We start from the raw sequence: 12,009 nt of genomic DNA on the forward strand, positions 1-12,009 counted from the left end.
CCCCCCCCCCAACAGTCTGTGTCCTTGAGGCCCAGCTCTGCTGCCAGAAATCCTTTTGTCTTTGCTCTGATGCTCACAAATGATCAGAAACTTGCTGATGGGTCTGGCTGCAGCCAGGGGTTGCAGGAGCACGTCTGCTCCAAAGCTCTTCCTGCCCTTCTTTCACACTACTTTTAGGTGCTCTCTGGAATGTGTTCCTTCTCTTTACATCCTCTGTGGAGCTCTTTCATTCATTCACTCACTATTTTCACAAGCGCACATTTTCTCATGGATAATATCTCAATCAGTCCTCACTTACACTTTCACTGTTTCTTTTCCAGACAAACACCAAAGCAAACACAACTTCCAGAGCATCCAAACCTTCACCTTTCAATCCTTTATGGATTGAACTCCTTCCATTAATGACCAACTTCCCTTTAAGATGTGAAATCCCCATTCTCCAGTTGCCTTTCTGTGCTTGATCCTGCTTTCTCAGGTAGCAAAGCACAGTGTGGTTGTAACTCCCACGTGTCTGTCTCTGCATTCTATGGCAAAGTTCAGCATGTGAAGCACAAGCCACCCTCAACACAGCTACCCTGGGACAAGTGCATAGGAACTGAAAGAAATAAGGGGATGAAAGAGAGATGGAGGGAGGAAGGGGAGGGTTGTGAGCAGGCTGGTTGGACAGGCAGGTAAAAGTGATGATCAAGCATTGCTCCAAAGGGTTATATCCTCCCAGGCTGAGGGATGAGTGGACTTTGCATGCAGCTATGCCCGCAGCCCACCCTCTCCAAGCATGTCCCTCTGCCGTGCAGGTGATGCCGTCCCCGTGCAGCACTGGCAGTGTGAGGTGTATCCCAGCACAGCCTAACCAATGTGCAGACTACTGTACAATCTCGTAGTCCTGAACAGGTAGTCTGAACACTGGGCAGACGGAGTGGAGCCTCTGCAATCTGCTCTCCGGCTATCAGCAGCTCCATTAGTCCTTTTCCCCATCCATGCTTTTGGGATGGGGTTTTGGGGGCAGAGATGGGGTAAAAGAAAGTCCAAGTCGTCACTGAGAAAACATCCACTTCTGGCAGCTGGGAAGAAGAAATGGTGCTGTCTGCAGGTTTCCACTTTGGAGCAAGCTGCTACGCTCCTTCCTCTTCCAGTGCTGGTGTAAGGCTGGTACCTGGTTCCCACCTGGGGATATGCTGCACCTATATAGAAAGAGAGGAACAAGAAAAATCAATTCCTGTTGTTTGAGGAGGAAATGCTGTGAAGCTGGCTGTCACCCAGGTGTGCAGAACTTGTTGCTTCATTCAACTCCTCTTCTTCCCTATGGAGCTGTGTGGGAGGATTCCCAGGCCCCATGCACCCTCACCTCGTTCTGTCCTGATGTCCGGAGCAAAGCTCAAACAGGACCAACCTCTGCTTCCCAAAAGGGTCCTTTGACCCACCTTGGCCCATTGCCCTTGCAGCTCACCTCCAGCTACTTGCGGGAGCAAATCCGCATCCCTTCTTTTTCTCTCCCCCCCACCAACCCCCCCCCCCATATCTGGCATTGCTGAGCTTCCCTCCCTCCTTCCTCTGGTTTTTGCTCCCTCCCTTCTTGCTCCCCTTCTGTCCTTCTGCCTCAATTGACGTGGCAGTGGAAAGCTAACTAGACTCGAGGGAGGAGCTTGCTGGCTGCTGGGAAGGCCGGAGGTTGGCAGGAAGTGAGCGGGCTGACGGATGGGGTTGCGCGGGGGGAAAGGAAGGTTCCCTACCCCGCATGGAAACTTGAGGAATGCTGTCGCTTTCTGTGCCGCTTGGCTCCCATGTAACGATTCCAGATGTTAGCCTTAGCCCGGTGGTTCGCTCCCTCTCTGCCTTAGCGCTGCAGGGATAAAGAGGGCTTTATGTGTGCCGCATGCCTCCCTTCCAGGATCCCCTTCTCCTGGGAGCATCCTGGTGGACAGATAGGATTTGTGGCCAAGGATATGAATGCCCAAAGCTCCCACTCTGGCTCTAACCATGCACTGGGGAAGGGTAACCAACCCTCTCCTTTTCCCAGAGGTGTTCAACACTTTGCATGCCTGTTGTACTTCATCAAAGCAACTCAAGGGAGGTTCATCCCTGGCACAGGAGGAATGCCTGTTTGTCCTTTGCAAAGGCTGGGGAGCATTGCTGTGCCCTTACAGAGGTCATAGCAGTGGAGTTTTGAGCACTGTAGCCTCTCTGAAGTGACTCAGTTTCTGCCTTGGCTTCTCACATGCCTTCTGATGGCTTCTTGGGGTTGCACTTCATGTGCAGATTGAGCCGCACGGCTATTTCAGCTGATGCTTTGTGCAGGTGAGTTGATTACCATCGCTGTGCTTACTAAGCCAACAGTGCTGGCTGTGATTAATCGCATGAGGCCAGGCCTAGTATCTACAGAGCTTTTGAAGTAAATCAGCTTAAAATCTTAGGGTGTGTTGTTCAAGTTAAAGCAGTGCAGCTTTCCGATGTAAACAAGCCATTGCAGCTGCTTGGAGCAGTGATCACGGTGTGCTCGGTAAACTCTGCTCTGAGGGTAAAAGTGATGCAGGTGAGCATCACTGGCCTCAAGGTGCATGTGTGTTTGGGGATGACTTGGGCTTCCTGGAGGAATCACAGCTTAGAAATACAGCTCCTCTGATGTGCATTTACTTTGCAAGACGGGCAGAAAGTGATCGGTAATGTGGTTCAACTTCAAATGCTCAAGTACCTTCAGTACTGCTTTCAAATGCTCCAGTTTTTCAGAGGCTTCTTCCTAATACTCCTGTGGTGTACATGCACTCATGCAGTGTGTTATCATCCGTTATGATGTTAATGTGTTTCCATTTGAGTGGAGTTTGATTACAGGAGTTCCCGAAGTGCTGTGCATGTGTTTAATACAAACAGTCCGGCTGAACCTCCCTTCATCTCTGGGGCAGGTTTGTTTACAAGAGGTGCTTTGTCTTACAAGAAGGAAAGGAGATTAAGGGGTTCAAACAGGATGAACTTCTCCTCATTACACGTGGCCACCAGTAGAAACAATGGCAATGCTTTCTCCCATATCCACAGAGCCTTGTCTCTATGCGAAAGGTGTTTGTCATAACAGCTACAGGGAAACCTTGAATTAGTTTATTTGTGCTCCAAAAGCAAACTGAGACCTAATAACTCTGCCAATTACTTTCTTGTATTGCCAGTGCCAATTTCCAGCCTTAGGGGAGCCCACACATGCATCTGTCAGCTTCACTTTACATATATCCAAGAGGAGGAAAATGTAACTTGCAGTTGAGGCAGCCCAAGGAATGGAGGAGATGCTTTCAGTCAGGCTGGCTTGCTGCATGCTGGATTTTGGGAACCTCTTGAAGGTTATTACCTGTAATATAGCAACATATAATTGAGATGATAGTGCAGACCATTGCTGTCTCTGACCAAAACCAGTCTCAGAACTTAGCCACCATCAGGAGATGCGTGGCCACAATATGGATATTGCAACATGAGGCTGCAACTGCAGCATCCCTCTTGGTTTTTTTTCCTCCAGCTATTGTGTTCCTTGCCCCACAGTTGGAATGGCCGATGGATCCTGGTCTCCTCCTTGGCCATGTGTATTTTCTTTCTATGGTAGATGCAAAGTACAGAGCCATCTGGCTGTATCTGCACTGTGCTGGGAGTGGGGGAGTAATCCTCTGGCACTTATCCTGCCTGTGCAAGTAGCTTGCAGTCATCTCTTTCTGCAGTTCTCCATGCAAGCAGTGTGGCTCCCATTGGGAACAGCAGCCCTGATTATGGGTAAATAGCCCGGTGCCTGCTTCATTCCCTAACACTGAGCATCCATGTTCTGTTTATTACAACCAATCTAAATGCTTCTGCCACTTCACTACCTCTCCTTGGCCTCACGGCTCCACAGATTAACTCACAGCCAGCATGCACATTTTATACAACACCTACTCTGCTGCTGAGAGAGGGGTGTTTTTCTCCTTCTTATAGATGAAGGGAGATACCTTACAAGGAATGTAAGCTTCTTGGGATCAGACTGAGGGCTTTTAATATAGTATTTCACAAACCACTTTCACATTTCGATATGTGCTGGCTCTTCCTTCTCTCCCCTCCTCCAAGTCTGGAAAGCTAAAGAGAGAGAAGCCCTTTTCCCCTCTTGGCCAGGATGCTGTTCAGCCATAGCACATACTGCCAGATTGCTAACATATGGGCAGAGGGCTCAGCCAAAGTTTTGAGAGGCTCAGCCCTTGGCAGCTCATTCCACACTTTCCTGTCTCTACATTCAGGAAATGAAGTCAGAATGTTGATATAAAACAGGCTGGGTTGAAAACTGAGAAGCTGGAAAGACTGAAGTGGGGGACTGGTTAGGGGGAGGTGTGGGGAGATGGAGAGCCCCAGGGGCTTGGGTCAGTGTGCATTGCCCTGCAGCATGTGTGAGCTGGGGGGTTCTTGCCTTGCACCGGTGGCCTCCTTTTGACTGTGGTACTTTATGCTGGCAGACAAATGCATGCATCTTCCCTCTGCTGTATGGAAAGATCAGCATGCAGAGATGCTGTTGTCTTGATCACATGGCAGCATTTATGCAAGAGCTTGGAAAGGGTGAAAGTTGAAACTCTGGCAAAGAGCATGTATTTCCATATCTGGGACATGGGATTCCCTTACCTTTTGCTGCCTTTATTTTCCCCTGAAGAATGACTGCATTGCTAGATTTCCATGGAATGATATGGTTCTAACATTAAAACTGTCTGAGAAAAATGAGTTTACAACAGTTACTTCTTGCACTAGCCCAGAGACACTGGGGTGGATGCAGGGACATGGAGGCAAGGGAGGCTGTGGCAGGGATGCTCTGACTTGCACAAGGATTTAGCAGTTGGTGTACTTCCCTTCTAGGTCATTAGTTCATTCTACACCAGCATAATAATAATCCAAGGTAACAGAAAGCTGGAAGCTGTTTGTGGCTTACAGAACCTGAAGTGGTCTGGCTCTGAGCCCAGTACCTGGCTGACAGATGTCCCATCACAAAAGCTGTTGCCCACCAGACTGATGAACCATAGTAAAATATCCAGGGAAATTTGCTTGGAAGAGCTCTCCTGCTTTCACAGCCTGGCATTTCTGGGACAGAATGGAGAGTTGGATAGGTACCCAAGTGATCTTTTCTGCTTTCTATGTGCTGGCTTCTGGGATATTCTTGTTGCTTGAATTTTGGAATGAACTTGTGTAATCTGATCTTTGGGCTGTGTCTGAACTGTGCAGTGGCTGCTGTCCTTAGCAAACTCAAGCCTATTTCACTGAAACTGAAGAGGATGTTAGGCTGGACGGATGTCTGAGCTCAGCAGCTTTGTCACCCTTATCTGCTGCTCTGCCCTGTCCCTCTTTTCTAGCTAATCTCTCCTCCCTGGCCATCTTTGCTTTCTGTTCTTGTTTCCCCTGCGAGCAATCATGTTTTGTTGCTTCCAGCCCAGAAAGGTCTACAAACACACAAGATGCTCGCAAGGGGACAGTCACACATGCATGCTTGCGCATAGAAGTATGCTCTGTTTCTGTTTCAATCTTGGATAGCTTCATTCTGCCTTTAGGAGACCAGTGTGATGGCTCCCTCTCTTGTTATGTTGGGGTATAATACCCAGCTGGAACAAGATGTTCCAAATGGGGACCTTAAGTCAAACTCACTTCTGTTAATTTATTGTAGATCAGATTTGAGCAGGGAGAATGATTCTGCCTTAGCTTCTGGATGTTAACTGTGAGCATTGACCTCAAGTTTGTTTGTTGAAGATGGTATCTAGGGTCAGAAAAGTTGAGGTTTGGTTTCGGATGCCTTGTTCTGTGTTTAGCAGCTGGGAGAGGTCTCATAAGAACCAGACTGGAGGGTTGTGGGTGCAGTTATTCTGGGAAACAGATCCCTTAAAGCAGTCTGAATCTGGTCACTAAAACTTCAGGCTCTGGTTTTGAGCATTCACCGAGCAGCAAACTGCCTGTACTGCTGCAGCTTCTCATCATTTGAAGCATGAGATTTTCATTAGTGAGCATAGTTATTGATTTATGTTCTTTTTCCAACACAGGAGCCCCTTGAGGTAACCTTAGAGTAACCTCTGTTCTTACAGACTTGCTCTTTGATCTTTGGATGTATATTTATTATTGCTTAATTAATACTTTAAGAGGGTTTGCAGTAGTCAATAGTGTAGGACAGTGATAGGATGAAATGAGAAAGCTCTCCTGAAGAGGTGAATTTAAGTTGCTGCAGTCTCTATCTGTGTCAAACCAGCCTCTCTATCACATCCCTGGCTTTTCTTGAACCTGATGTAGGCTTGTTATGATCATAAGTAAAACACTGAGGTGTCAACAGTGAGGCTGTGAGGGCTGATTGGCCCTTCTCTGACCAGTAGCAGTTCCCCCCCCCCCCCCCATTTATGCTGTCCTGAGGATGGAGGTACCAAGTGGCTGGTGAGGGTATTGGTGCTGATTGACCTTTTGCTGGGAAGAGTGAGGACCTTGGTGGTGATGTACAACCTGGGGAATTGGGTCATGCCATGCTGCTGCCTGCTCCTGGAGGAGTTAATGGGCCTGGGTTCTTGGGTCACATCACGAAAGCAATCAGGAAGGATGAGAGAAAACAGGTCCCCTTTTCTCACAGATTAAACAGATCTGGTGAATTGAGTGCCCTGGTGATGTGGGGCTGTATGGTTGACAGATTCCTCCATGCTGGCAGAGTAGAGGCTTTGCTGGAGCAGTGAGTGACTTGTTACTGATTCCCTTTTCAGGAGAAAGAAAAGAAGTACATGTTACCAGTGGATAACTTGAAACTGCGAGATGTTGAGAAGGGCTTCATGTCCAGCAAGCACATCTTTGCTCTCTTCAACACTGAACAGAGGTATGCTCACATCTTGACGTGCCAAGCTGTTGAAGCTAGGGACAGGATTTCTGTAATATTAGATAGGAGGGAATAGATGAGTGTATTGGGATAGCTCTCCAGGGGAGTATTTCTTAAGTAGAGCCATTCTTGGAGGAGATGGGGGGACTTTTTTTGACAGAAGAGTAAGTCTGACTTCATTCCTTCTGGTCTTACATATATGTACCGTCTTTCTTCACCAGCACATGGCCTGCAGGGTGACCTTAGCCTTCACCTATTTGGCATGGTTACCTGGATCCAATTGGAATATATATATCGATAATCAATGTTCTTAATGAGTGACTAGGGAAAGCCATAGGAGATGGGGGACCCAGGCTGGCTGATGAAGTCCAGCAGTGGGCAGAATTGAAACAAGAATCTTATTCACACCAAGTTGAAACACACAGCTGGTCTAGAGGCAGTCCCTTCCCTTTTGCAAGGTCATGATGAGGATACTAGCAAGGAGCTAAGCATCTCTGCCTTATTCCAGGAAGCTTCTACAAGGCTGTTAAGATTCCCTGGTCATTGACATCTTCATTATATGTGGGCAAATCTCGGTTTTGCAATAGAGAAGAACAAAATGTTTGTCTCTGTAGGAATGTTTACAAGGACTACCGGCAGCTGGAGCTGGCATGTGAGACCCAGGAGGAGGTGGATAGCTGGAAGGCTTCCTTCCTTCGTGCAGGAGTCTACCCAGAGCGTGTTGGGGTAAGTTATAGCCAGAACTATGGGATCAGAAGGGACACAGCATGTATCTTATGACGGATAGCAGCATCGTCCTCTTGTGTTACAAATAAGTTTGAAGGTTTTGTCTCTTTACTCAACTGGGGGTCTTTTGGAACAAAACTTTTTAAGTTTTTGGTATGTCCTGGTGTGCTTCCTTTAAGGAAGCTTGGGATAAAGTAGCAGGTAGCTTCAAAGGGGGGATAAAGTAGGCAAAGACTGCCTTGACTAAGCGCTCCTAGCTTTCTTGCTTTGTGGACATTAAATTCCCAATCTAAGGAGGACATTTAACCACCTGACTACTAAGAGGTGTATGCTGAGCTGCCATTCCTTTTGAGAAACACTGTACTTCTGGCTTAGCAGTAGTTGTTCTCCTGTTCCTTCCCTCACCCAGTTACAGAGGGATGTTCTCTGAAGTTTTATTTTGCTTGGTAGATACCTTAGTGTACTATTTTAGCAAGGCCCCTCATGTCTTCCGTTAGCCTTGTCTCCTAACACTTGCTGTCAGCATTATGCTCTGCTTTAAAAGTACATTCTCTAGAATTGTGGTGTATGTTCCTGTTCAAAGCCTTCCTGCTCTCTGAGAGGAAGCTGCTATTAATAGTTGTCCCATTAGAAAAGTGATAATTGCTTATCTTTTTTGCATTTGTTGCTTCTAATAGACTACTTGCATTCATCTTTCCTGTTACACTTGAAGATTGAGGGGTTTGCCTTAAAGTAGTTCCTGACAAACTGATATGATATTAAATATAAGAGAATTAGGGACAGGAGTTTAACAGTGACATGACTTCAGACTGGCTTTGAACCAGACTGGGCCTCTTAAACACACTCTGGTAAAGGACATGTGCCATCTATTGGTGTGCAAATGGAATGGTTTGACACAAGAAGGCTGTTAGCATGACTGTCTCAAAACCCTATGTAACAACAAGTAGGTGTTGCAGGTGAGTAAACTGCTCTGTGTTGCTGATAACCTGATTTACTTGATGTGCATCCCATTTTGATTTTCAGTGTAGCTTAACCATTAACTTGTTCATCTTCAGGGTAATCCAGGGATTTGTGTATTTTAGTGGGGTTGAGCTTTGCTTGTTCAGTGCTGTGACGGGATCTTCTCCCAATTCTGAGACCAATTAAAAGTCTTTTGTTTTTTGTCCCTTTTTGTTTTAATTTTTTCCACTATGCTCAAACTGGCCTGCCAGGACAAGGACAAAGTAAGTCTGACCCTCCCTGCCTGCGGTGCCCGCTGCGGATCCTACCAGATAGCTCTCTTGTTTTTTACCTTTTGTCACAGTTTCCTGAGGGGCATTTGCTTCTTCTCCCTCTTTGTACCTTCTGTTGGATTCCTGCTGCCTGTTTCTGTTCTTGGTTTGAATTTTCCTTTTTTTTTTCTTATTATTCCTCCCTTTTTGTACCACTTCTGACTCTTAGTGCAAACTTATTTTGGGGTTTTTTTTTTGACCCTTGTGTTTTTTTTTTAAGTTGCCCTGTTTGACATCCACTTCCTTTTCTTTGTTTCTCACTGAGACCTTGCGTTCCTTCATTATATAAGATCTTCCCAGGAACAGCTCAAATGAACAAAAGAATTTGCCCTTTCTCCTGTATTTTGTTCCCCAAAACAAAAGATAAGGAACTGCTGCAAAACCTTCAGACTGGGATGGTTCTTACAAGAAAGATTTTTCTTTATAAAGTCAAGGTTGGTTTGTTGCCTTTTTTTAATAAGCATTGAGAAAGAGCAGTCTTTCATGCTTTGCTGCTTCGAAATTGATCCCAAATGGAAGAGCCTTGGCTATTGCTTGCTGTCAAACAGCACAGTCCAGGTTTTCCCTTGCAGAAGGCTAAACAAAGCATTTCAGGCAGACAGAGATTCATGTGCTTGGTGTGAAAGAAAAGCTAATTGACTTATGATGGAGGATTTGCAATTAAAGTGATCAGGAAGGGTTTCTAGGTTATTCCATCTACTGTGGTCTCACGGAGGCAAGCAGTTATTTCACCTCTGTATCTGTTTTCTCATTTGTATAATGAGGATAAAGGTGCAGTGTGTCAGAGCCTGGGAGGCTTAATTTATGGTGGGTGATTCTCAGGACTGAACTGCATCTGAGGATGGAAAAGACAGCTCAGATGAAGAAGCTTTCAGGAAGCTCTAAGCATTGAAGGCAAAAATGCAGCTTTGAGTATTCACTAGAGCCATAAGCTGTGAACAGGTCAGGAGTCCCTGTTGCCTTTCACCTTTCAACTTTCTACCAGGAGAGCAGCTTTATTGTTAAAGCTCCTCAGATCCGAGGTGAATTCTGTACAAGCTGAGCTGTGCATTGACAATCACAGCTCAAAACGTAAGCTTAAGCTTTATTGCATGTGCTTCCTATGTGTTCCCTTTATTTCCTCTTACCTCTCCTGAAAAGCCAATTTTGTGTTACAATTGAAGCACCAATTTGTTTCTCCTTTTCTCTGCAGGCCAGTGAAGCAGAGGAGAATGGATCAGACAGCTTCATGCACTCCATGGATCCTCAGCTGGAGAGACAAGTGGAAACGATCAGGAACCTGGTGGATTCCTACATGGCAATTGTCAACAAAACCATCAGAGACCTCATGCCGAAGACAATCATGCACCTCATGATAAACAATGTACTTATCACACGGTGGTCAGTGGAGGTGGGGAGACACAGAGAAGGGGAAAACTAGGGAGAGAAAGAATGAAGAAAAATGGAAGGCAGCTTGGAAGGAGGAAGAGGTGGGAGAGAACAAAATGTTTTGGGGAAGAGGGTGAAAACTGATTCCCTCCTTGTGCTCCTTCACAGACCAAGGACTTTATCCATTCGGAGCTGCTGGCAAACCTGTACTCCTGTGGTGACCAAAATACACTGATGGAGGAATCGGCAGAGCAGGCTCAGCGACGTGATGAGATGCTGCGCATGTTCCATGCCCTGAAAGAGGCCCTCAACATCATCGGGGACATCAACACCAGCACCATCAGCACCCCAATGCCCCCACCGGTGGACGACTCTTGGCTGCAGGTGCAGAGCGTACCATCTGGACGCAGGTACCAGAGGCTCAGGGGGGAGAGCCCCACAGACCTGCCTGATGCCTCTTCAGTGGCTAGCTGGGGCCTCCTACTGAGACAGGGAGTCCTCCTCTTGTCCTCTTCTCCCTGTGGATGAAGAGTTCTGGGTCTTTGTGTTGGAGGCTCCTAGGCTTTGGAAGCTACATAGGACTGATACATCTTTAGAGGATGCTGAGGGTTCTGAACCCTTAGGTTACATAGGGCCTCAAGTAGCTTTGAAGGCAACCTGATGGTCCTCGAAAGGCTGGTACATAAAGTGGTATGCAACTGAAGAAGGAACACTGAAGGTGGCATATGGGGACCTGGTGGGGAGAGAGGGATCTCAGGCCTGTTGTTGCAGTTGAATTTCTTCTGTTTGTTTGCCAGGTCCCCTACATCCAGCCCCACGCCACAGAGGAGAGCTCCTGCAGTGCCACCCGCCAGACCTGGCTCTCGAGGCCCAGCTCCTGGACCACCTCCTGCTGGTGGGTCCACGCTGGGTGGTGCACCCCCTGTGCCCTCCAGGCCAGGTGCCTCTCCTGATCCCTTTGGGCCCCCACCTCAGGTTCCTTCTCGGCCTAATCGCGCTCCTCCTGGTGTTCCCAGGTAAGTCCTGAGACGCTGCTCCATGTAGGTGGGATATATCCGGTTTTGGGGTAACAGTCTTGACAGCATTTAGCCTGCCTGGGCCATAGGAGGAGAATGGAGTGCATGGTGTGGGTACAGTCTTTGGATATTTGAACTGGGTCTATAGGCAGGAGCATCGTTGTCCGCTGAGATCTCATTATACAGACGAGGCATTGCCAAAGCAGCTCTCAGGATCAGGGCAGCCTCTTCTCTGTTTGAATTTCTGTGCAGATAATGGGGGAAGAGGACCTTGCACCCTAGGGCTTTATTAAAGCAATCTTAGCAATGCCTCTGCTCACAAGTAGATGTTCACAAGAAAAATCGCAGGACTGGAGTGACAGTTTCCCTCTGTGTAGGGCTCCCAAAGTGTGAAGTTGCCCCTTTTCTCCTGGCCCAGAGTTCTTCGAGGTGAGTTGGAGACCTTTAAGTTGTTTGGTTGTTTTTTGGCTAGGAGAATGTTGCAGTATCACTGGCAGATAAATGGATTATTATTTTTTTTTAGCCTTTTTTTTATTGCTTTTGTAATCAACTTGAACATTTTCCAGTCTCGAGCATTAAAATCACACAGCTTTTCTTTCCTGCTGGAAAACTCAGTTCCTTTCCTGTTCAGTCACTTCAAACACACTTCAATATAGTAATAATGTTGTGTACATTTCCTAAGCACATATTCCTGAACAGGACTTAGGAAATAGCCTGGAACAGGGAATGCTTTTATGTTGGGTACTTGGCCTCCCTGTGAGGAAGAGAACGTAATTGCTGAGTAAAGAATGAATATAATCAGAAACACCTC

The 12,009-nt window shown here is 46.9% G+C and overlaps 1 protein-coding gene across 22 annotated transcripts in view; it reads left to right on the forward strand.

The window, feature by feature from the left end:
• The window catches only part of DNM1 (dynamin 1), a 64,137-nt gene that overhangs the window by 43,660 nt on the left and 8,468 nt on the right, over window positions 1-12,009 (forward strand). For 11 of the 22 annotated variants that reach the window (XM_061352880.1, XM_061352883.1, XM_061352878.1 and 8 more), the window contains 6 exons: window positions 6,708-6,817; window positions 7,432-7,543; window positions 8,755-8,766; window positions 10,007-10,177; window positions 10,351-10,592; window positions 10,980-11,198. In XM_061352880.1, the coding sequence (XP_061208864.1) occupies window positions 6,708-6,817; window positions 7,432-7,543; window positions 8,755-8,766; window positions 10,007-10,177; window positions 10,351-10,592; window positions 10,980-11,198 (866 nt within the window). Of the gene's footprint in view, window positions 1-6,707; window positions 6,818-7,431; window positions 7,544-8,754; window positions 8,767-10,006; window positions 10,178-10,350; window positions 10,593-10,979; window positions 11,199-11,575; window positions 11,628-12,009 lie in introns of all 22 variants that reach the window. The other 11 variants (XR_009725340.1, XR_009725341.1, XM_061352884.1 and 8 more) reach the window with 4 other exon arrangements.

Source organism: Neopsephotus bourkii, unplaced genomic scaffold, assembly GCF_033783945.1.
Source record: "Neopsephotus bourkii isolate Nb327-2 ecotype Australia unplaced genomic scaffold, CSIRO-AGI_Nbou_v1 NB_659, whole genome shotgun sequence".
NCBI classification, from domain to species: Eukaryota; Metazoa; Chordata; class Aves; order Psittaciformes; family Psittacidae; genus Neopsephotus; species Neopsephotus bourkii.